General features: G+C 39.2%; 1 protein-coding gene across 2 annotated transcripts in view; it reads left to right on the top strand.

Annotated features, from left to right (window-relative positions):
• The first annotated feature begins 3,017 nt into the window (after window positions 1-3,017).
• LOC309706399 (SLIT-ROBO Rho GTPase-activating protein 3-like) overlaps window positions 3,018-25,946 on the top strand; it is a 37,390-nt gene continuing 14,461 nt past the window's right edge. For both annotated transcript variants that reach the window (XM_082532908.1, XM_082532909.1), the window contains exons 1-11: window positions 3,018-3,540; window positions 10,533-10,728; window positions 15,486-15,648; window positions 17,664-17,726; window positions 20,574-20,756; window positions 21,017-21,145; window positions 21,275-21,496; window positions 21,619-21,720; window positions 23,545-23,742; window positions 23,858-23,942; window positions 25,471-25,498. In XM_082532908.1, the coding sequence (XP_082389034.1) occupies window positions 3,474-3,540; window positions 10,533-10,728; window positions 15,486-15,648; window positions 17,664-17,726; window positions 20,574-20,756; window positions 21,017-21,145; window positions 21,275-21,496; window positions 21,619-21,720; window positions 23,545-23,742; window positions 23,858-23,942; window positions 25,471-25,498 (1,436 nt within the window). In that variant the 5' untranslated portion in view covers window positions 3,018-3,473. The remainder of the gene's footprint in view (window positions 3,541-10,532; window positions 10,729-15,485; window positions 15,649-17,663; window positions 17,727-20,573; window positions 20,757-21,016; window positions 21,146-21,274; window positions 21,497-21,618; window positions 21,721-23,544; window positions 23,743-23,857; window positions 23,943-25,470; window positions 25,499-25,946) is intronic.

The raw sequence follows: 25,946 nt of genomic DNA on the forward strand, positions 1-25,946 counted from the left end.
TTCCAATTCCTCCCACAACATCTCAGCTGGAGTCAAATGTGGGCTTTGACTAGGCCACTAGTCTCGCCACATAATCCAGCATTTCTTCTTCTTTTTGAGCAATTCTTTGGTGGATTCACTAGTGTCTCATTGAAGGCTCCACGTCATCTTTTGGACAGATGGCCTCACATTATCTTTAAGCACTCTTTGCTGTGATTCAGACATACGAATCAAGCGCCGCAACTCCAGGGAACAAACCCAGACTGTTACATAGTCACTGCCATGCTTCACAAGTGAACTGAGCTTCTTCTCCTAAAAATCTGCCTTTGGTTGTTGCCCAAACATGTTTGCTGTTACTGTAGCCAAACAACACTATCTTTGATGTGTCTGTCCCGAGCATATTATTCCAACAGACCTGGTCTTTACAGATATGTTTATTGGCAAACTGTAGCTGGTCTCTGATGATATTTTTAGCCAGCAAAGGATTTTTCCAAGCACACCTCCCATGCAGGTCACATTTCTGCAGTCGCTTTCTGATTGTAGCCAAAATCACTTTGACACCAACAGTTGCAAGAGTCACCTGCTGATCCTGTGATGAATTTTCTTGTTATTGTAAATTTGTTTCTGCATCAAACACTCCACTCTTGTGGTTGAATTTGCTGGGGTGGAAACACCACTGTGAACACTACTTGTAGATGTTTTATTTTAATTGTAGAGCACAGTTTATTTAAAATCATTTGGACTTTTTTTTATTACTTTGTCAGAACTATATGTTACCAATTTTTTCTCTGAAGCTCTTTAGATAGTGCCACGGTGATTCTACACACTTCAGTTTCAAAACGAACACCAACCCTTATATGTCAAAGATTTTATGAGACTTGTTTCACCTGTCAATCTTTAAGAAGCCTGTAGTCACTGGCACCAAATGAAGGATCCACGGTTCTAATTCTATGGATTTAAAGGTGTGATAAAATATTGAGGTATGAATATACTTTTTCACATGGCAGTTGTGTTTTTATTGGCTCAAATGATAGAATTAAATAAAAACGGAAAATCTGTTGACATTTTTTTTCATTTTGAGTGACAGAGTCTGTAGGCACTGTTTGAAAGAAGATCAAAAATTTGCTCCTCCAAATATTTTATGTCAAAAACACCCACACTTGTATCTACATAACTACGAATGGATGTCATGGGTGCACACTAATGACAAAAATATTGCAATGAGCTCACTGTGGCTCCCACACAACAGAAACCAGTGAGCTGAGTGAACAGTATTCCTAATACTGAGATGTGTCCAAACAGAAGAATATTGTTGTGCTGCACGAGTAGAAAGTCAGTATTTTGGCAAAATGTTGGAACTTTTGCAACATTACATTTTTAACTCTGTCATTTCCAAGTTCCCTCAAACTGATGAAATCCTATCATAGTTGTTTCTATATAGTTTTTCTCATAACAAAGACACGTTTATTGCAGCTGCTCCAAAATGACGCAGGGCTTTTCTTTTCTTTTTTTTTCTTTCTTTCGTTTTTCTTTTTACTGAGATTCAGAGATTATAGTGCTATGAACCTGGTTTTTTTTAAAGGCTGTGGTTGCAGGAAGTCGGAATATTTCATAAGAACATTTTCACACATGTAGCAAACACTGGGTGTGATTTTCAGGCTGCACAACATGTTCTATTACATCAGTTATAAAAGTGGTGCACAAGACTAAATATAATTTTGTGTTGGATAATTGTTTTGCAAAGTAGAATAAATACTTTTACTTAGCTATAATGTATAATTGTACTCGAGCAGCTTAAGTAGTGCACAAGTTGTATAATCACAATATCTCTGAATTGCCAAAAGTAAAGATACCTTATAGAATACCACCTTTCAGAATCAAGTGCATTGTATTATATTATATTGTCTTTAGTTTTTTTAGTTGTTGATTATTTTAATTGCTTATATGTAAATGGGTAGCCTAATGTATACTAATTAAATTTTTCACTTCAGTTCAATTTATATTTAAATAGTGTCAATTTACAAGGCATCTTACACTGTAGGGTAAAGACCTTACAAAATATGAAAGAAAACTCAAACTATCGGGCAACTCCCTATAAACAAAAAACATGGGGAAAGTGGGAAGGAAAAACTCCTCTCCCACAGGAAGAAACCTCCCAGAACCCCCATGGCTCTGGGAGCCATCTCCTGTGACCGGTTAGGTGTGAAGGGAAAAAAAAGAGTGCAGAGGAGGACAGGACCAAAGGGACACTATGGAAGAGAAAACAGAGCTTAATAAATACGAAAACTGTTTTAAACATTTGTAATAGTGGTATATAAACATGAGAGTTGGGTAGAGAAGAAATGCACAGTGCATCATGGGAAGCATCCCAGCAGCCTAAGGCTATTGCAGCACAATGAAGGAAGGATTCAGGGTCACCTGATTCCAGCTCTAACCATAAACTTTATCAAAAAGACATGTTTCAGCCTGCAGCCTGTGTGTGAAGTGCAACAATGTCATTAATCTGCTAAATAATAAGACGCGAAAGGGTTAAAATAGATGCTAATAATAATGCAATAAGCGCTTCTAAAATATAGGGAATTACAAGCAAGAAGTAGTATAAGAAATACTTCAATAAAACAAAAGTACTTTAAACCTGTACTTAAGTAAACCGGTCGAGTAAATGTACTCGGTTACAATCCTACTGGTCCTCTGCATACATTGTGTATATAACGTGTATTTTCCTTAATGTTTAGACTAAGAATATTTGCAATGACAAATCTTTGTTCATCACCGGAGCTATAAGTAAATTGGTTTAAATATAATCGCATCTGATTAATCCACGCTACTCCCTCTGTTCCTGTGCTCTGCCAGGTTTACGCCGCTGATGTTCTCGAAACAGATCAGCTAAATCCCGATCATCCACAAACAATATTCCCCTCAGCTCCAGACATCTTCTCTGTTATTGGCAAAGGCTTTTCGGTTCACACACAGGGGGAATCTTAAATCATCCATGAAAAGAAAAGTGGTGAGGGAAGAAGGGAGGGAGCTGGAGGAGGAGGAGCCTCGCGTTGACTTTCACATCCATTCAGCCTTTTTTGCTGCAGCATTGAACTTGCAGAGAGAGCGAGAAAGGGTGAAAAAGGGCAGTCTGGACGTGCAGAAGGCGCTCTGTGCTATTATCACTGGGACTAGTAGGTTTCTAGCCGAGGCTTTATGAAATGTAAATAAAAAAGGGGACCGCTTTGCGATTCACTGAGGAGTGTTGCTGAAGAGGAGGGGCTGGGGACCAAGAGAATAATTATGCACTTTTAGATCGACGTCGCCCTGAACGCAGCGCAGCAACATCGCAGAACCTCAAGTGCGTTTAATCTCCGAAGTTGTGTGTGTCAAGCGGGCGATGATTCACGTCTGATTGTTGCTGTACTATATGGAGAGGACTGCACAAGGGCTAACGCTGCATCGTGGCTACTGAGATTCCTGCCTGAGGATTGCACAATCTGTTCTCCCCAAAAATGTCATCTCAGGCGAAAGTCAAGAAGGACAAAGAGATTATTGCCGAATATGAGACCCAAGTGAAAGGTTGGTAACGCGCAGGCCCGAACGTATTGTTATTGTCTGTGTGTAGGCACAATTGCGTAACTTTACCACAAGCTTTATTTGGCTTCAGTATGCAGTCTTGTGGGCTGGGACAGATTTTATAGTTGTGTGCGAGTCATTTGTTTTCACCAGAAAAAAAACCGTCTTTTAGTTCATGCATTCAAGCGTTAACTCCAGTTGTCCATCTGGGGTGAGGTTATTACTTGAAATTACCTTGGGTTAACCGGTATCTGTGTTGCGTTGTGTTGAGATGAGTGTCAGGGTTGTGGCATGCCTAGTCTGTATACATATGTGCCAGCTATTAGACCGTCATAATTTGTTTAAAAGTGAAGCTGTTTTATTTGTTTTGTTTTTTTGTTTTAGTTTTTTTTTCTTTTTCTTTTTTATAGTTCTACCAATCAGGTAACCTGAGATTTCCCCCCATATGTATTTAGTTAAACATGTAAATATATCTAGTAAAAAGCCAAAATTAAATGATACGGTTTTAGTCTTTAAAGGGAGTATATTTATGAGTTTTCCCGTCACACTGTAAGGATAAGGAGTGATTGCTCAAGAAGGTCACACAGCCAACAGTTCAGAAAGTCCATAAATAATGTATGCTGTCTGTATGAATTATGAACCATGAAAGGATTTCACTGTCTGCCACTAAATATGTGACTGGCTAAACCACCCAGAGAGAGAAAGAGAGAGAGGAGAGGCGGGAACACTGATGCTGGATTGGAGCAGACAGTGCAGGTTGTAAATGGGTGGGATATCCTCCCAGCCATTTAGAGATAACTTTAGACGGTACTAGGTCTCAACGCTTGGTGCATCAGCTATCAGGGAAGTAGTTTTATGTAAGGCTACCGCAAAGACAGGGCAGCTTCCTTATACCATAGGTTGATATTTTTCAAACTAGGTAGAACTGGAAAGGTCATTCAACTAGTTCATCAGTCCAATGAGAAAAAAAATAAAAATACAAAAATGAACTGAGATACTAATGCTTGGCAGATAAATATGTGCAAACCTAGTAAGACATTCCAGTTTGGGTTTGGTTTCATAAATATTAACTATAGGCTATACTTTAGCTAATTAACTTGTCATATTGCACATACATTGTCTAGTAGCAGGCATTTTTCTGTCACTGCAGCACCAAAATAAGCTTGACTATTTTGGTTATGCGACAAGGCAGTGCGGAGCTAAGCACTTTTGCCTCACAGCAAGAAGGTCCTGGATTTAAATCCAGCGTGGGGCCTTGGCGTGTGGAGGTTCTCCTGTGTCTGTGTGGGTTCTCTTCAGATTCTCTGGCTTCCTCCCACAGTCCAAAGTCAGGCATGCGGTTAGGTTAATTTGTGATACTAAATTGACCATAGGTGTGAATGTGAGCATGAATGGATGTCTGTTTCTCTGTGTTAGTCGTGCGACAGATTGACTCACGACCTGTCCAGCTTGTAGCCTGCCTCTCACCGCATGAAGGTTGGATAGGCCCAACACCCACAACCCAGAATTAGATAAGTTGAAAAAAATGGTTGCATGGACAGATATTGTACATATAGGCCTCTCTACACTTACTTTGATGAGATTTAGATTAGACAATCAGCACTTCTTTGAAATCTGTACAGTAAGTTAGCGATAGCGGATGGCTTGCTTAAAGGAGCAAATGGCTAAGCTTATACTAACCCCATTTACCCAGTCACACATATTCACAAAACCACTTTCTTCTATACCTAAACTCCAGTCTCCCTTTTTTGCCAGAATTAAACCTAAACTAAGTCCGGCATTGATTTTTTTTCATCATTTCATCTTTGTTTGAAAGGTTAAACTATGATTGTTATAGGCAATTAAAATTTTTTATATCATGATATGAGACTAAATGAATGTTTTAATTTCACACTGGACCCCAGCAGACATTAAACTCATTAATTTTCATGACATTATCATCATATACTAGGAATATGCTAATATATCAGCTTTATGACATCAGCTGACTTATTGGATGTTTATTAACCTTTTGGAAAACAAAATGAACAAACACAATCATCTGCACTGGTTATCAGTTAAGAGCTTATCTTAAACGTTGGCATCAGCCCAAAATTTGACCCAGAATGCTTCTTGTTATATACACACATTAGACCTCATTGCTGTTCTACAAGGAAATGTCAAGAGCTTATTAGCATGTGTCTGGAATGAAGAGTATGATAAGCATTTTCAGTCAGAGGTGTGGTGGAGTTTCTCCTTGTCACTATCTCTGTTTGTTTGTTTGTCTCGTGCACTCGTATTCAGACGCTCTTCCTCCGGTCTACACATCAGCTCTGCTGTTGTTAGAGCGCCATCATCTCGATTTCAGGAAAAGCTTTTAAGCTGACATCTTAAGCTCATTTGCAAACTGAGCTTGGATCGGTTCGGAGCTGTGGGAGCTTTATTCTGACACTGACACTGGCCTCCAATAATGCTGAATTGCTGATTGCACAGCAGTTCAACACACAAGCCTAATGCACTTTGTGGCATTTTTCAACATGCCACATTTCAGCAGACAGTCAGGTCTCAGTTACAATTTACGTGGGAGTTTATGTTTTCAAATCACATAAAATGTGTTATAAAATTCTAATTATTATTAAATCTTTCTTTATACTGTTTATAGTATTTCCTTATTCAGCTGAATATTGTTGTTCTAGAGTGTGTAGCTGAGCACCCCGAAGTGTCTCTAGGCTTCTGTCTAATCTGACACTAAAGCACAATTAAATGAGGGGATGCCCCTGTCATGTGTCATTCTGGACTTCTAGTTTTAAAACCCATTATCTTTAATGCAATTGGATCAGTTTGGAGTCGTATGCACTAATCGCTGTAATAGTCCATAACACAAAACCTTTGCAAGATGTGCTGTTGCTATGCTACTACAGAATGAAAAGCAGAGTAGAGTAGTATGAAGTGGAAACGCTTGTGACATTTGTGTTTACTGACAATGCATTTGTAACAACACAGGTGTTAGAATAAGCTCTCTTTCTGACCCCATATTCACTGCAGATATACATCCAGACATACCCCCTTCTGGGTATTCATCAGCTTGAAATAATGCACAGAATGATGCTGTCTCAAAATGACAGCGAAACGACATCTTTGTTGCCTGTTTTTTGGTATCATGTATTAAATGCTGTGCTGACAGTTGAGTTTCTTACCCAGTTTAAAGTGAAAATTGCCTGGAATTCTGATGTTTTTTGGCCTTTGGCTGCACAAACTGTGAGGAGAAGTAATGAAATCTCAAGCAAATAGATTATAGAGTCATGCCATAGCTATTATTACATTAGGAAGACACGTGTCCACCGAACACAACCTTGATTTGTACCAAATTATGTCAACGTGTCACTCTGGGTTAGACTTTGTATGACTAGCCATGCATGGCTAACTAACCCCAGAGATTGCTGCTGGCCATCGCAGTAACTACTAAGCTAGCTTGAATGGGATATGTGGGTGCCAGTGATATGTGATATTTGTTCCTTTATCCTGCAGTGATGCAGGAGCTCAAATAGGGGGAAATTATGGTTCAGCTGTGGTTGTGCATTGGCACGAAATGCACAACCACAGCTGCAGAATGCGCACCTACCTGCACAGAGTGTTTGTTGTCAGATGGGGGCAGTGACAAAAAATGTGTTACAACCAGTCTGTGAGCTACTCCTGCACGTGCTGTTGTTGGTCAGCAACAGAGAAGGTCAGAGTTTTAACATACAAAGAGCCAAAGTGAAAACAAGTGTTAGAAACAAAGTGTCCACTGTAGGCACCATCTATAATTTCCATACTATATTTTTTCTTTTTTTTTCTCTCTTCATCCATTCATGGTGAATGATGTTGCCCCCAAACGTTGGTCCTTGTTCTGGCTCACGTGTTAGCCAAAAAGCATTCTGCTGTACTTATGCTATTACGGTTATGTACATTGTCTCTTACCACACCACACCACAATTGTGCTTCGGTTGCACCAGTTGTGCAAAAAATACAGTATGAAAAATATAGACTGCAGTTGCAGTGGACAGCTTTAATTGTTTGTAACTCTCAGTTTCAATTCAGCCCTCAGCAGCTCAAGCAAGAGCCCACAGACTGATTAGGTTACATATTTTTAACACAGCCAGGTAGACAGGGTGTCTGAAGCTGCCACCACCACCACTACCTACCACCACTAACCCATAATTTCTCCATTCAACTGATGCACAGTATCATGCACATTAAGCACTGTGCAGTTGGGATTTGGAGGACCGCTGGGGAGCAAGTCTGCATTGGTTAAAAACACCATCTCAGAAAGCAAATGCATACACAAATAGACACCATTTTGATACCATAAATTAGAAATAATTTGTAGAGCTACAAGGCAACAAGCAAAGATGCCCCCAAATTCAGGTTGGGTTTGCTGTCTGCGTACTTTGTACTTCCTCTATGATGCAAGCAATTATACAAGTTCTCTTTATTTAATTAAGCTGCAGGGTTACCATCTAAGTCTCTGTAAGCAATTATTTTTTGCTGAACATGCTTGGTAAAGTTACCACTGCGTCTCTGGATGTTAACCATATGGTTTAGAAGGGGAATAGCTACAAATGTCCTATTAGTGAATTTCCACAAGCCTTTAGGTGTGGAACATTTTATTCACTTTGGCTGCACACTGTTCTCATGCAGAGGAAGCATGTCTGGCTCAGTATTTTATGGCTCTTGTGTCACCAGTGAAAAGATAGAAAAGTGTCAGATTTAGAGAGCTTTTGACGCTTTTTCAATGTATATAATTCACTTGAACTCCTTGCTAGCTCTGTGTAATTATGCATTACACTGCAAAGGCTTGAATGATTCATCGAAAGTACTGCAGTATTGCACAGTCCCTAGTAACAGTTTAAGTTCTAAAAATAACATGCTCACAGGAGAGCAAGTGCAAATATCACAAGTCTGTTTGATGTTTCCTTTATAAATTTGTGCAGTGAAATCAATTTACATCAACTCATTATATTGTTTGCTCGCTCTTTTAAACTCTCCCCATACGATTAAAATTATTTCAGTCACAGAGGCCCACAAATTGTGCTGTTCAGTGGTCTATTTTAGCACATAACCATTCCTTCTGTTCTGAACCCGATTGCTGTCTCATTCATCATCACAGGCTGTTTGTTGAGTATTTCGAAGCAGAGTAAGTTGCCCTTGTCCTTGGCCATTATGCTAAACAGACTGACTGCTGCGACTGTCAGAACAGGGAACTGGCCTGCTCTCATTGAAATGCCTCCAGAGGCATGTAACCAGGCAACTGGGCAACTGTGGGGACCATGAGGGGTACATCTCCAGATAGCAAGGGACTACATATTTACACAGATTTTCTCACTCTCTCTCACTCATTCACATTTTTCGCACACAGTCGTTTGGGGGAGGATTAAAAAGAAAAAGAAAAACCTTTTATTCTAGATACAGGAGCACCATTTAGATGCTAACAAATGGCCTTTTCTTCTGCTGAGCAATCTTTTCCATTGATACATTTATACAAAGTGTCTTTCAGTCCTCAGGATCTTATGCATGGTTGTAACAGAATGTCATAGTGGAATCTTCAGCCATCTCAGCTGTATCTTGTTGTCTTGTACAAAGAGAAGCGTTGTTTACCCCGCCCCCTTTGTAGTTCTATGACTGATTAATCCAGAGATGTAAATTTACCAGTGATTCAGTTCAGCGTGGTGTATGGTAAAATAACTACTGCTCTCTCTGAGATCTGTGATAATGCAGGAGAAGTCTGGGCAGGAAGTTAACATGGTTGTTTATCTGCTTTCAGCAAAATTACGCAGCACTAAAAATTTCCTCAGCAAAATTCTGCAATACAGAGTGATAGTTACAAGGAAGCTATGATTAAGATTTAACGAAACATAAAAGTGCTACATAAGAGCTGTTTACTGTTTTCAGCATCCGTTCTAGCCAACTCCTATGGATGCTTGCTGCTTTTTTGTATGCGCATTGGCAGTAGCAGGGTATTTAAACACAGCCCTCAGTCCTGACATGATATATGGTTCACAGCCAGCAGCCTCTTAACCTTCGGATTTATGACAGCCTTGCCATAAACTGTACGTGGAAGACATTGAATGTGATTTGTTTTCCTTTTTAGTGTTAATGTAAGACTGTAAAGGGGATTTTACTGTTTTATTTGATGTTTTTATTACCTGAAATCCCAGAGGTATTCAGGAATAACCAGTTGGAATACCAGTAGGGACTGTCTGGTCGTGGTGGGGGTAAGTCATTAAAATATGGCCACAGAGAAGAAGTTCAGGAAGGTAAATAATTATATTAGCTTTAGAGTAGAAAAACATGTCTGAATACCTCCTGAAAATTGACCAACATACTCAATATAAAAATCTAAAGCTTGTACTAATATTGCTTCTCTATCAAACATCCAATATTGTCCCAGCTGTATTTATAAAAAAGGACTGAAATACATTTATCCCTAATTCTCATTTTCAATGAACAGAATCAGACTTTCCAGATGTCATGAAAAGAAACCACAGTAATCTTATAATTGTAAGAATGCCTATGATTTGTTTTCTCAAGTCAAACTTCTCTTAAGGCTCGCTCAGCACAATGCATTTTGAGAAGCTGACCTATTTTATATTTTCTCTGCTGTCTGCTGTAATCATCAGACTTGCATCTCATATACACATGTGCTACCCCAGCATTTGGTCCCCCCCCCCCACCCCACATGCACACCACCACCTCATTCACCACACGCACAAACTCAGACAGCAGACAAATACAGTTTGACGTCCGGTTTTATCCAATTGTGACGACTTTGCTCTTTTATTAGTGCCTGCGCTAGCTTGATTGTATCCTTACATATTTGTGTTTACATGCTTTGCTCAATCCACTGTGGAAAGATTGTGGGTTTAATTTTGACCTGCAGCCCTGTTTGGCAGACAGAAGTAAGGCCCAGCATGCAAGCCTGATCCCCCAGAGAGGCGGTATTTATTCTGAACATAGTCTCCCTTTTTGATATGCAGAGATCCGTAACCAGCTGGTGGAGCAGTTCCGCTGTCTGGAGCAGCAGTCCGAGTCCCGGCTGCAGCTGCTGCAGGACCTGCAGGAGTTCTTCCGCAGAAAGGCCGAGCTCCAGCTTGAGTACTCCAGAGGCCTGGACAAACTGGCTGAGCGCTACTCCTCCAAGATCCGCTCCTCCAGAGAGCACCAGCACTTCAAGTGAGTCCAGCCAAAGACTTTTGCACAGTGGAACATTTGTATCCCATGTGTCTGACTGGTAAACAACTCCCATATATTTGATGCTGATTGCTACACAGACAGTTAAAACAGAGACAAAGGAAAAAGAGAGAAGGCATAAACAGAAAAATTTAAAAAAGAAACAGAGGGGGGATGAAAGCAGAAGAAATGACCTGAAATGAAGCCAGGGCCAAGGAAGCTTGTGGCCTCAGGCTGCTGCGTTTTTTCCAACTAGGTCAGACTCTTTACCACCACCCCCCTTTCTTTTCTCTGTGGCTGTCATTTTATTTCCATTCTCAAACAGCTTCTTCATGCCAGGGTGCTACTCAGATACTCATGTTTTCTCAATGGATGCAGGAAATAAATCACAGCTTCATTTAGAAATCTAAAGAACCAGACAATAGGGGTTATTTTACTTGGGTTTACTTAACTGGCTTAAGCTGTTTGTATGTGGGAGATTACTGGTGATGAAACAAGCACACCCTGCAGTATGCTGAGAAGCCACTTCCTCTCTGTTAAAACCAGCCTGCAACAGACTCTTGACTTTCAGATCAAGATCTGTAGTTCTGTTGTGTATGCTGCCCATTGCCATTTATTCCTATAGAAGTCCAAGCCAAAAAAAGAATACTTATGTTTTCTGAAAATCACAGTTATAATTATTTGTTTGTTTAGCAATTCAGCAATTAATTAAAAACAAAAATAAACAATCAAATTAGATTTTAAGAATAACAGTTAAAAATACAGAAAAATGTGCCTTTACTTATTTTGACAAATGAAAGACTATCTGTCATAGCAATGATTAGCAATATAGAAAATTACAGCATAGGCATCCATTCATGTGACCTAGCTGTGTAAGTCAGGCATAACTAACTCGTTGGTTTATTCAGGAGAGGTCTTTCCAGCTCTCTTTCAGCCTCTCCAGCCAATTGGACAGGAAGCGTAATCATGGTGGAGAGCTCCACCACTGACACATTGATAAATGGAGCATACCCTCAAAGGGAGACCCCTATTAGGAAAAACCCTCTCATGGCTTCTCTCATCCCACTGTCCCAGATTTCCCCCTGCCATAATATATTGTTATCACTATATCCGTCTGTCAAAAGCTGGATTCCTTACTTGAAGACTCCATTGAAATGACTGGATGAAGTCTCAGTCATTATTAATACTGTGCGGTCCTCTCTGTTGGAGTCTTAGAACAAGCTCTGCACTCTCACTTTGATAGTTTATTTCAAACAGCGAAAACTTATTGCCCACTTTTTTCTTATCAGTCGTCCTTTCATATTTTAATTTGCAGCTACTAAAAGGGCTATCAGGAGAACATCTGGGAACATTTTCAAAACCTCCTATACCAAAGTGCTACCTGTGAGAAAATTCAAATCGCTCTATGTTTCAAAACGCTGTTTTTGGTGTCGTTTGTAGCAGTTAGTAGGTGCGCTGTGTGTTTCACTGTCACTAAATTGTAATTCATATGAGGGTGGCATTCTCCTAAAGGTTTCTTGAAACAAGTGTTGTTGTACTTGTTATAGTTGTACAACAATGGCACATAAACTGTCCTAAAAACTTGACGAGCAGCCAACCGCAAAACATTGGCAGTCAGGTCAGCACCATCCCATGTCCTGGATCAAACAACTGCTCTGCTTGAAAGGAGTGCCTATAGGGAAAGGATAGCTTGTTCATGTTCTTTTCAAAGAGTTACAGGATGAAAAGAAAAGCAAAAAGAAAAAGCTGATGACCAGTACTCAAAATTAGCTTTAGAACCACACATCTAGTGTTCACTGAATCCTCATCAGAAATATTCTCAGTGGATTTGTGGCTGTCAAGATGCCATTCTTAAGAAAGGGAAACAGGTAGGAGCAGCTGATATATGCCTAATTACATAAGTACTGGACTGAAAATCAGTAGCAACAGATCATATGGAATAGTAGTTCAAATCATAGTAAGTATGCACAGAAGAGATCAGCGGAAAGGTAAACAGTGAGTGACTACATTCATCAAAAACACAAGTAAAGCATGGTGGACTCTGTCATGCATTTCAGCTTGTTAATATTGATGGAATTATTAATGCAGAAATGTACAGTCGGATTTTGGAAAGTGCCAACACCTTCATTTTTCAGGATGAAAATGATCTCAAAAACACTGCCAATGCAGTAAATGCATTTATAGATATCTGCATATCTATAAATGCAGATTGGCACAGCACTGTAAGATCAGAAACCTTGCCTGGTCTAATGAACCAGTGAGTCTTGATTGTGGCTTTGGCACTGGGATAGTAGGGTCAGGTTTTTGGCATATCCCTTTAGCACCCTTTATGCTGTCGCTCAGGAGGAAGTGCGGGTCATCTACTAATCGGTCCCTGGCTGCTCCAGTCTACATGCCAAATATCCTTGGGCAAGATACCAACCCCAAGTTGCTTTTCAGTGCATAGGAAGAACTTGCATAGAAAAAAGTGCTTGTGTGAATGGGTGAATGAGGCAGGTGGGGAAAGCATCTTGAGTGTTCAGAGTAGAAGAGCGCTATGTAACAACCAGTCCATTTACCATTTTTTGATGGCTGCTTCCACCAGGACATCACGCTCTTCCATATCATGTCAATATGGACCAAAGATTTCAGAGGAATTTTTCCAGCACTACGTTGAATCTGTGCCTTGAAGAATCGAGGAAGTTACGAAGACACAAAGACACATTCAACACAGTACTAGCAAGGTGTACCTTATAAAATGGCCGGTCAGTGTATAATACTGATTATGAATGGGACTGAAACAATGCAGTGTTTATGCCTTGGACAAAAAAAGACAATGACAATGGAAACATGTTCATGTTCAGTTCGTGTGCATGACAGAGTTAATTTTTTCCCACTGAAACAACTTAGGAGTTTAAAAAATAGCACAACAAAAAAGGTTTTGAACAGTCTTAGATTACATTTCAGCATTGTTTTGGATGCACTGAGGGAGCTGGAGAGGGCCTATAGTGCCTTTCTTCTCCTTTGTTATAGTGCAGAAATGAGCGCTAGCTGAAGATTAGAGTGAGCTTCGCCAAGGCAGAAAAACAGCTATAATTCACTTCAAAAAGAAAATGAAAGCATAAATACAATTCTCCACGGATGAAACTGATCAAAGTTTTGCAGCAGTTGAGAGAAAACCAGTCAGGACGACTCTTTCAGTGTGATCTTCAAAACCAATATTAGAGTCAAAAATAACTTCCGTATTTTTGATTCACACTGAAAACGAAGAAGCTGTTGTGGATCAGAAAAAGTGCAGCGGGTTCACCACAAGAAAAGCATCTGTAATTTGAGGTTATTTACTGGAACTAATTGCACAGACAACTGAACCAGACATTGTGTTTTAAGAAAAGTCATATTTTTGAAGCTAAACAGTATTAAGAGCATATGTTACTGCCATGGGATTTCAGCCATGGAAGGATATGTAAGGCTTCTAACTTTACTTGGTGATCGCAGTAAGCAATGAGCAATGATCTAGAATGCAACACTAAGAGATCGAAGAGAATATGTGACACATCCGATATGACTGTACATTTTCACATGTGTATGTTTAGCACTTTTTGAGTCACTATTTGTGACTCTTATTCAGCATGAGTGGTTTCTGTGCAGTCTACTTAAAAGCTAGAGTCTTAAGAGAGATGGTTTTTAACTTGCTGTTTGACTGATAAATAATAGTACTGGGCAGGAACCCATTTGAATAAATTAAAATGACTGTGTAAACTTATCAGTGCTCAGTCTTGGGCGACGTGTCAGTGGTTTCTTATTTAAAAAACTTGACTTGGGGTATAAAAACTTGTAACTAGCATGACTTTATAACTCTACAAAGGGTAGATTTTAGTGCAGCATATTGCTGATACAAACTGAGGTCATCATCTTATTAGACATGGTTGTTTAAAGCACTTATTTTGCTACCTGGGGTTTTAGTGCTGGTTTCTACTAATGACACACTTTGCGGCATGCTGGTATAATCATGACGCATTAGGTTCCCCATTAAATTAAGATGAACTTTTCACATTAAATTTACTGGGAGTTTTCTAATGCTTTCCATCTTAGTTGATAATGTGTTTTTTAGAAGTTATGAAAATGGTGATCTTAGCCCAAATGTCCAAACTCTTCCTTTTGCTCAGGTTGTGTGGCAAAAAGAATTCTGTGGTCTGATTGTCTTTTTCACATCCCCAAAGAAATGCAAACTGTGAAATTAATTCATCCCAAATTCACTGTTCTCCTTTCACAATTCAATTTTGTCTGATTCGCAGCACAGGTCAGCTATTGGCTGATAGCAAAAAATGTTTTATTTTTACCGTGTGCATCCAGCAGTGTCACAGAGCATTTGTATATGCTGTCATGCTAAAGTGTTCTCTAAAGACAAAATGAGAAGAAAAATACCTCCATTAAATCTTTGGTGTGATGATAATTAAACTCACATGTCCTCTTAAGCAAGGAGGCAGCCAGCATGCCTTCTGAGTTTGTGTGTCAACAAGTGCGTATGCTGCCTTTACTTGCTGATTACCCCCACATGAGCTGTGACCACTTGATCTCTGATATGTGAAGCCCACAGGCGGCACCAAATAGTAAATAAGCTAGGATTAAAATGAATGTTGGGTGGTGTAAGAAAGTCGTGACCATACATACACGTTCTCTTAGGTGTCCTCTTTAGTTTTCTTGTTAGCCTTTATCCCATTTGGTTTACATTTCCTGAAGGCCTTTCATTCATTAACAAAGTATTTCTCTCGCTGTTTCAGGAAAGATCAAAATCTCCTCTCCACTGTGAACTGCTGGTATTTGGTCTTGGATCAAACCCGACGCGAGAGCAAAGACCACGCCACACTCAGCGACATCTACAACAACAACGTCATTGTCCGTTTGGCGCACGTGGGTGAAGATGTCATCAGACTTTTCAAAAAGGTCAGAATCAGAATTAAATGAATGAGGTCATGCTCCCCTGACAGTAACTAACACACACATTTCATCTGCTCAAATGTCATGACAGGTAATATGTAAAAATATAATTAATATATAAAAAATATATAAAAAATCTAATTAGGGGAAGGGCATGAAAATATCAGTTAGGGATGTCAAACTCATTTTAGTGTACGGGTCAGGTATTTCCCATTTTGATCTCGAATGGTTTGATCAGTAAAACCACTGCATTATAGCCCATAAAAAAAACAAAGGAACAAACAAAAAAAATTTCCTTTGTCTTCTCTTACTTTTAGTGTAACCAAGTAAATGTACTTTAGTGTACTACAGTGATACTAGTGCATTGCTCACGATGTTTAGAATAATGGAGGACTAGCTCTACAAATTCTTCACCTTCACCTAAAATCAACAGCTATCAGATGGTTGAAACTTGGGCACAGTTGTTCCATCAGGACAATGATCCCGAACACATCAGGACAGGTTTTTAGAAAGGATAGAGGAGGCTAACATTAACCTTCTGGAATGGTCTTCCCAAAGCCCCAACCTCAACCCCGTTGAGAATTTGTGAAATGATTTGTGGGTTGGTGCCAGGAAACCAACTAATTTGAATGGACTCCACCACCTTCTGCCAAGAAGAGCGATCAAACATTCAGCCGAAATTGTGCCAGAAGCTTCTGGATGGCTAGCAAAAGTGTCTGGTTGAGGTGCAAGTTGCTAAGGAACATTTAACCAAATATTAGTGGGGGTGTATGAATCCTGGGAGGATTAGAGAATATTCAAAAATAATTTCAATCTCATCCACCCAAAGTCAGTAAAGATTTATGCTGTTCAATCATTCCACCCTGGAAAAAACAACAGTTCAAAGAAATCATTAAAGCCAAAACTTAGCTTGACACTCATGCTATATTAACTTTATGTAAACTTCTGACCACAACTGTAACTTTCTTTCATTTATCCAAAATTTTGTCTTTCAAACATATGTCTGAAACTATATATACTATATATATGCTTTAGTATACTATATATGTTTTATACTGTTACATATAAGAGTATACATAACATATGCTTTGCATGAGAGTAGCAGAGTACATGTGGAAAAGCACCCCTAACCACCTTAGGGATTTTATATCAGTATCATATCATTTGACAGCAGCAGGAGTTTAGAGTAATTTATGCCTTCTAGGGGGCTCTGCAGTATCTTGATGGGAGCCCTGATGAGAATGGGATGGCCTGTAACCCATGCTAGGAAAAACACTAACTGCCTGCAGAAAATCTTTTTTTTTTCTTTTTCAAAATGTTAGCTCAAATTCTGGTAAAGTTCTGAACAATAATCCTGTTATACTCCAGTATCCTGGTTCAGCTGCAGTCTTGATGTTAATAAATGACACATGGGGGGAGGGAAATGAATCAACTCTGGCATCTTTTTAAACAAAGACTAAATGTACTGAATGTGCTAAAGTCTAATGCCTGTCACATGTGAAATTGCAAGGTTGCTGTTTTGACAAAGTAGTCCCTGAGAGGTGACAAAAAACAAAACAAAAACAGGATTGGTTGAGCTGAGCATTACTCCGTATTACCTCAAACGGATTTCTAGGCTCACTCTCCACTGGCATCATTCCCCGTCTTAGGTTATAACCCTTTTGTGGGACATGTCCAATTCATCATAGGCTCTCATCCTTTAAAACCAAACGGAAACTGCGACTCTGCTCAATGGGAAATGCTCTGCAGTTACTGCGCTGTTCTATTTTAGTCTGCATTTGCACTTTGGGCATTGTATCTTTTCTGGTGCAGCGTAATGATAGCATTTCAATACTGATGACATCCATCACATACAAAATAAAACTGGCACACAGCTTTCAAGTGTCTCACATGTGGGAAAGCAGTTCTGTTAACTAACCCAGTTCTTGTTCTTAGATGTTTGAATACTTGTCTTCATTTGTCCTTTAAATGTGGTATTATTTTCCTCTACAAAGCTGTCTCCTGTTTTTCTTTTTTTACAGAGTAAAGACATCGGTGTACAGATGCATGAAGAGTTAGTGAAAGTCACCAATGAACTGTACACGGTGAGTTGCTGTTGCTTGTGTTGAAAGCCTATGGGATGTCGATCTTAAAGCCAGGCTTTTTTTAAATACCTAAACCTGCAACCTGTGGGTTTGACACCACACAGAGCAGATGTGCCTTTTCAGCAGAGCAGCCTGTAACAGGTCATCTCTTCCCTCTCCTGAGGTCATGAAAGGATAAAATTTGCATTCTTCCTCCTGCTGTGAATTGCTACATGAGTTGAAGGAGACAGTGTTCGTGCTCCTAGCTGTGCTTCAAGCAGACTCAGCAGTCTGTGCTACAGAGGTGCACTGTGCTTACAGCAAAATGAGCTTCTGTAATGTTTTCAGCTAATGTTACATGTAATCTGACACCTCTGCTTGCCTCATATGTTAACAGTTGTCACTCTCGTTGGACTGTTATAACCACATACTGCATATAGAAATGTGTGCATATGCATACTAGTAAACACACAGCAAAGGTTTGTGCAGTGGTGCAGACACAAAACATCTGCGTTTATCTGCACTGCATCTTCATTTGGCAAAAGAAAAGGAACTGAGGCGTATCACTGGCTGCATGTGGGACAGTACAGCAGACTCGCCAGAATGCATTCTTCTGGCTCTAATTGCTCGGTGATATCCTTATCTTTACTTACTGCTCAATGGCTAATATGATTCATAGCATAAACGAAAAAACAATTTACAAGCATAAACAGACTAGATGTAATTAAGACTACGATGAAAGTGTATTTTGGCAAGCAGGACAATAGCATGCTGTGAAACAGAATACCCTCGTGGATTATTTTTTCCCTCGTCACATCCACAATTCATTGTTTTTCATTTCAGTGATTAAACAGAGCAGTCACCAAATTGTGTTTTAAAGGTCTTAAAACATTCCATTGCAAATAAGATGAGAAACAACAACATGCTCTTATAGATTTGCACTACTTTTCACTGTAAATTTGATTTATTTCATGACCGAGCGTCATTTCTTTTGCAGGATGTATAAAACTCCACTCTTGGCTGCTTGCACGTTCAATCCTTTCTCTTGACATCCTAGTTGTTGTCAGCTTAATTGTGCAGGTGATTAATCCTTTATCGTGGTCCTGTAAAACTGGCTAAACATAATTGCAGCAAAGTTTGACAACCCTGTGATTTGATTCATTTATGATAAAGGAGCAAAAAGCGAAGATGAGCAGAAAGTAGGTCAATTGTGGATTTTTTTTTTTTACAGTTAGTTTCGCAAATTGTTAGTAATTTACAAAATTACTAAATTAAAAAAAAGAGTTGGTGGCAAAAGAAAAAAAAATGACCTAGTAAGAAAGCTAAGCACATGTGCACATTGCAAAATGATGTGTATGCAGCACATCACAAATGGATTTGAATCTGGATTACTGAAATCGTATAAACCACATGAGAATAGTTCTCACATGTAACATTGTACCGTGCATGTTATATTACTGCTATACTGATATTGATTTTTCCTCCCTCTGATTCATGCATTATTAAATGCCTGTCTGCAGCTCCCACACACAGCATAAGGAATAGCAGGAGTCTGCTCAACTTTATAATTGAGAAAAGTGTAGAGTTTAAGAGAAAATATAATCATTGTGTGGTTATTTTATCATTTGCATTTTAAATAAGCAAATGTTGTCAGGCAGCAGGTCCCTGGTTTTGGTCAGCTGCTGAGTTTTTGCAAAAATTGAGAGTTTTTCGTTTCATCTGTAGCAGAGGAGGTTGCTCACTGTCACTTTGTAACCTCCTTCCTCCCCTGCTGATCGATCTCAATGTCCTTTGCACGTCCGTTGCAGACGGGGTTGCTAGGAAACCAGAACTTGAGAATCAGTGATGGTGAAGCAGATGTTGTGCGACTGTGCTGTTGATTCAGGTTTACTAGTTAAACATTTACATGTGGCTTTTTTGATAAAACCATGAAACATTTATCCGAAAACAGAGATTGTTTTTGTAAAAGTACCACGACTGTCTTACTTTACTTTGCTGGGATATTTAATTTGTCTTGCTATTCTGTGGTTAGGCTATTCAGACAGTGTGGAGACATCAGACAAACGTACTGGACACTCCAGCTGAGTTAGAAAATGTCAATGAAAATATGACAGTCCCATGAGAATGATGAGTATGCTACACTCACTAATGTTTACTTGTGTGATGAACAAAAGTACTCCGGCGTCTTATTGGTATCTTTCTAAGCAGCTGCTGTGTTTATTAAGTCATGATGATCTGGTTATAAAATTAATAAGAAAGGTTCATAAAAAAGAGAATACTGACAATTCTTAGTTTATTTAGCCAAAATCTAATGACCTCATGCCGTGGCGAGGCGTCTCTCTTCTGTCTGTCCGTTAATAATTCACAAGAATCTTTCTTCCTCCTAACTACAGAATATTGGTCATATTTTAGTGGAGCCTGCACACAGTGATCATCTCACAGGTCTCCATCAAATTTGTGTTGAAGGTCAAGTTCAAAGTCACATTTGTCATTCTCATTGGATTTTAAAATTCAGATTACGTGGTGTTTTGGCCCGTTTTTGCTGGCCACTTAGTGTGTTTTCAGTCCTGTAGTTGATTCTTTGTCCTAAAGAACAAACCACAGGGTGTCTCCCTACGGTTTTTCTTTCTCTTATTTCTTTCTCCTTAACTTAGCCTGGTTCAGACTGAAGTTTTTTCTACGTACTGTCGGATCTTTGAGTTTTTTTCTGTAAGGTTGCAGAATCTTTAGGTTACAAAGTAAAATAATCTGATGATCAACAAGGATCCTGTACCAAAATTTGAGGATATTGCTTTTCTTCATCATACTTATCAGCTTCCTTGCTCGTTTAACTGTGATGTCCTTTATACTTGCTGTGTATTCTTGCAGGTGATGAAGACATACCACATGTACCACACTGAGAGTCTCAGTGCTGAGAGCAAACTGAAGGAGGCAGAAAAGCAGGAGGAGAAGCACATTGGCAAGGCTAATGACATTGGCCTGCGTTATGGCTACGATGATCGTCCACAGCGTCGAAGTTCTGTAAAGAAGATGGAGAAACTGAAGGAGAAGGTCTGTTTTTAGCCCATGTATGATGAGGATTTATGTCATGCACATTACTCCCAATGCACTCTATCTATTCGACTGCAAACAAGCTGTAAATGCATTTGTAATTGAAGTGTCCAAGTAAATCCAACTATTTTATACATGCACACTGACAGATTATAGAGAAGATACAACTGTTTAATGTATAATGCATTCTTAGAGTACATTAGGAAACCATTTTGCTTCCTCCCTTGATGGGACTCTCGCTCTTCCTTTTACACCCCCAGAGACAAGCCAAGTACTCTGAAAACAAGATGAAATGCACAAAGGCCCGGAATGACTATCTTCTCAATCTGGCAGCTACTAATGCCCTGGTGGCCAAATACTACATCCACGATGTCTCAGACATGATAGATGTAAGTCAGAGCCAAGAATGGAAATATGGATGGAAATGGAAATACTCTCTTTTTGTCAGAGTGCATTTTTATTCAGGTTAAGTTTGTTTTTGGATCTGTAATTACTATGGTTTGTTTTTTTGTCCCCAGTGTTGCGACTTAGGGTACCATGCAAGCTTAGCACGCACCTTGAGAACCTACCTTTCTGCAGAATATAGTCTAGAAACTTCTCGGCACGAAGGGTTGGACTTATTGGAGGGCGCAGTGGATGCCATGGACACCAGAGGAGACAAGCTGAAGTTTATGGACACACATTGCCAGATCTTCTGTCCTCCTGCATGCTTTGACTATCAGCCACACATGGGAGATGAGGTGAGTCAACAGGGAGGGTAATGATTTAAAAAGGCTTTCTTTGAAGGTCTTTATTCTTGCTATGTTTATTTTGCACTGTGTTAAGTCACTTTCGGAAATATCCCTTTATTTCTTAATCCCAGGTGTGTCAAGTGAGTGCACAGCAGCCTGTCCAGACAGAACTCTTGATGCGCTACCACCAGCTGCAATCACGTCTGGCCACACTAAAAATAGAAAATGAAGAGGTGAGCAGCTCATTTTAAAGCAAAACAAGCTCACTGATGTGCTTAGGTATACGTTTTAGATGGCCTTATCCATACTCACGCTCAGTTCATATTTGGCCTTTGATATGTGAAGCAGCATCTGTATTCTTTTCTCTATTCTCTAAGGTCAATATTTTCCTGTAGTATATCCTGATGTTTCATTGAGATAATGTTACACAGATACCAGAGTCTTTTGAGAAAGAGTCTTTATGTACAAAGGTGTACATAAAGACAAATGAGAAATGTATGCAAGTGATTATCAGTGATAGTGAAGTTAGATCCTGAATCCTGTATAGGGTCTCATAGGGGAAGCTGTTAACATAGTAGTCTGAGTTGCTGAGTTTGAATATAGAGGTTGCACCATCAGTGTATTAATGCAAAATACTGTGCAAGGAAGTGAAGTTGTTATCATTCAAACCATCGACTAAATGTAGAAGAACAGGGAAAAAAACACATATCTGCTGCTCTAAATGCAAGAGTCTTTAAAACAACACGCTAAGACACCAGAGTCCTTGAGAAAGAGTCTTTATTGCCGTTAGATTGATGTGTTACATTTAGTTTTATACTTCATAATTTTTGCAAACACTCTCACACTTTCCCTTACATCTGAAGCTATAAGCTAACCAGCTACTAATCAGTCATTAGGTAGTTAGCTTAGTTTAGCTAGCTTTGATCAATATCATCCACTGAATACTGAAATCACTGAAATCGATCTCTTATTATTGTTTCTTTTACCTTTATTCAACCAGGAAAACCCCATTTAGATCAAATCTCTTTTCCAAGGGAGACCTCGTCTGATCTTTCTGTAAATTATTCCATGTCCAAGTGAATAGTAAGAAAAAGCTTTTTTCCCCAGCCTTTTAGAATTCTAGGCACATTAAAAAGAAACCATTTACAGAAGTGTAGCTGGTAAATGTTGGTGCTGGGACAGAGAAGGGTAAGGTGAAACTAAAAGTTGTAGAGAAAGAAATACCAATACTGTTTTTTGCAAGTGGTCAATGATGCCCAATCCATAAAATCTGCATAGCAGGCATGAAAGTAATATATCTGTGTTTTCATTCATCTTTTTTAGCAAACAAAATAATTTTTCACAAAACTATTCCTTTAGGAAAAACAGAACCCATCCCTCCGATTAGTCTATCACTCATCATCATGGCACAGGAGGCACTTTCATACCTTCATTTACTGTGTTGTGTTTAATAATGCGGGCCACCAACACCCTCCACTACAAACATGTAACAACAGCCAGCCACTCTCCAGAGCTGTCACTATGCATTCATATTCATTCATTAAATCTGACACTGATATGTGGGGTCGTATCTCATCCAGTCTCCTGCTTCCAATGGGGGCCACCCCCAGCATGGTCACCAAGGCCACTGTGACTCACACAGACATGTTTAAAGGTCACCAGGGTGTGTGTATGTGTCAGTGGCTGTCTGTCATGAATAAGGAAATCCACGGTCCCTTCCTGTCTGCCTCACATGGAAGGCACATAGTTAATCTTTCATGTCGTGATGCATCAAGCTAGCAAGCTAATTACTCTATTGTTCACTCTGTCAGTCTAACTACGGTGCAAATAGCCTGCAGCAGTATAATCTGAGCTGCCGTGTTTACACCACAGTTTGTTCGAGACACTGAGAAGACTAATGAAAATATGCCCAGTGGTACAAATATTCTTTTATTATTTTATGTGTACAAATGACCAGTTTGCTATCTTTTTTTAATATAATTGTATTTAAACAAATATATTCATGTTGTGATTAATGCTGAAATGACAACTAAAGTTTACATCTATATTTGTTTCAGGTGAGGAAGACTCTTGACGCCACCTTGCAGACCCTCCATGATATGCTTACTGTGGAGGACTTTGATGTTTCAGAGGCTTTCCAGCACAGCCAATCCACAGAGTCTGTGAAATCAGCCTCATCTGACTCTTACATGAGCAAGGCAAACATCACCAAAAGACGAGCCAATCAACAAGAGACTGAGGGCTTCTACTTTACTGTGAGTAGTCGGACAAATGAACAAAGAAATTGCAGCGTGGTGTAAATGTGCACAGTACAACACAAAGAATGTCTAGAAATAGCACTAATTGTCTTTTTGTCTTTCTTATCAATAGAAATACAAGGAGTACTTGAATGGTAGCAATCTCATTGTCAAACTGCAGGCTAAGCATGACCTTCTGAAGCAGACGCTAGGAGAAGGTGAGACTTATTAAAATGTTGTCGCACTGTGTTTAGCGGTGTAGAAAGTTCTATATTAAAGTAACTGCCAAGAAAGCAAGTATCTCTAGAGTATATTAGTACCTTGATATATAGAAGCACATATAGAAAATCTATTATAGCTGTTTTTATCCAAAGGAAGTAGAGCTACTTTCAGCAGCTCCCTTATTTACAAGATGTCACCATAGCAGGTACAGTAACTCTGCATGTTTGATTTGGCACATTTTTTACACCAGATGCCCATCCTGATGCAACCCCAAAGGAATTTGTGTCTCCTTCTGGGATTGAACCAGAGCTCTTTCACTTGTTAGGCAAATATGTAACAACACTATACAGCCAATTTAGCCAAAGGAAGTAATTTTTAAAAAAACATAATATCTTCAGTTTGTATGTAGCCTACCCCATGCTTTTAGAAAATACAATACAAAATTATATCATTCAGAGCTATATTAAGAGAACAAAAACCCTGCAGTCCATGATAACAAGCACTGTTATACAAATTTAAGACCCGAGAGCTGTTAAAATAATGAAGCCAAAGGGTCAGTAAGGGTCTGTGTCTTTTAATGTCACAATGTTGCTACTTTGGAATCACAAACATGTGTTAAATAATTTTGTTTTGTTGGGAATATTAAAAGTTTTCAGACTCCCATATATCACAGTTGTGTCTGCTGTACACAGATTCTTTTAGAAATCAGATAATTAAATATTGATCAAAACAAAACACCAAATTATATTACTTATTATATTACTTATATTATTATAAATGATATTATGCAGTAAAGTTGTAGTTCTCATGGCATCCTGAAAACTGCACGATCTAAAAGCAGGTCATCTCAAACCATGGATTACTAGTATAGCATTGAAAGGATATTTCTTCCCATGCTTTCCTTACATATTCATGATATTAAATATGTGTTAAACTCATCCAGAAGAGAGAAGAAAAGTATATTTGATGTCACGATGTCATGGTGATCATCAGACTCTTGCTAGCGTATGCTTTAAGGTTGGAATTATGTGTTTGACATAAAGAAGGATTGTGCTGGAAGCTGCTTTACACATGACATGATCCTTGAACAAACATTTCTGACTGACTGATCAAAGCGAGGCCTTAATTTGTTTGCTATACTGAAACGTGCGTGTGAGTGTGCTAATGTGGTGCACATATCATGAAATCATAATACTGTACAAATCAGCTCCCACTCTTGTTGCCTCTGGATACATTTTCACTTTCACAGAGCTAGTCTGCAGCCTAGTCCCCTTCTGGGGCTCTTGTGCTGTTTCTAGGGCGACCGTTGAATGACCACTGCCTGGCGGTGAGTCAGATTCAACCATGGCGTTCACCCCATTCAGCCTGACTGAATAGATGCCCGTTTTCTCATAACACCCCTTTCCTTCTCCATCTGCCAGCCATGTATAGTCAGCCAGCACTCAACCGTGCTGCTAACTTCTGTGATTGTAAAACTAGTGTGTTCTAATTTAGCCTCTCTCTGTGTGTGCTTATTCCTTTTAGGGGAGAGGGCTGAATATGGAACAACGAGGTAAGGTTTTCAGTGACAAGAGGGTGAATAAAGTTGGCAATGATGTGTAAAATCCTTCCTGTGTCCTTGGATATGGCACAAATAAAGTCACAGTGTAGGAATATCGTTACCTCACCATGTTGAATGGTTTGGATCCAAATTAGAGATGCTTTTATCTATAGATATAGCTTAAGACTAGGGACTGAAATGCCAGTGAGATGGATAATGATTTGATTAATAAAAACAATTAAATGAGGAGAAAATTAAAAAATATTGACAAGAAGGGCGTGTGACAAATACAAATGCTTGACTTTTATTTTGATCAATTAAATTTTATATTTAATTATATCTGTATTGAGTATTTTGTGATGTATTACCTTTCAGTCATTATTACTTTGAGAAAGTCACAGGAGCTCCATCCTTGTATTATTTTTACTTTTAGGTTAATACACAAATTTGCTTTCTTGCC

The sequence above is a fragment of the Aulonocara stuartgranti genome (assembly GCF_965226115.1).
Source record: "Aulonocara stuartgranti genome assembly, chromosome: 5".
Classification (NCBI taxonomy): Eukaryota; Metazoa; Chordata; class Actinopteri; order Cichliformes; family Cichlidae; genus Aulonocara; species Aulonocara stuartgranti.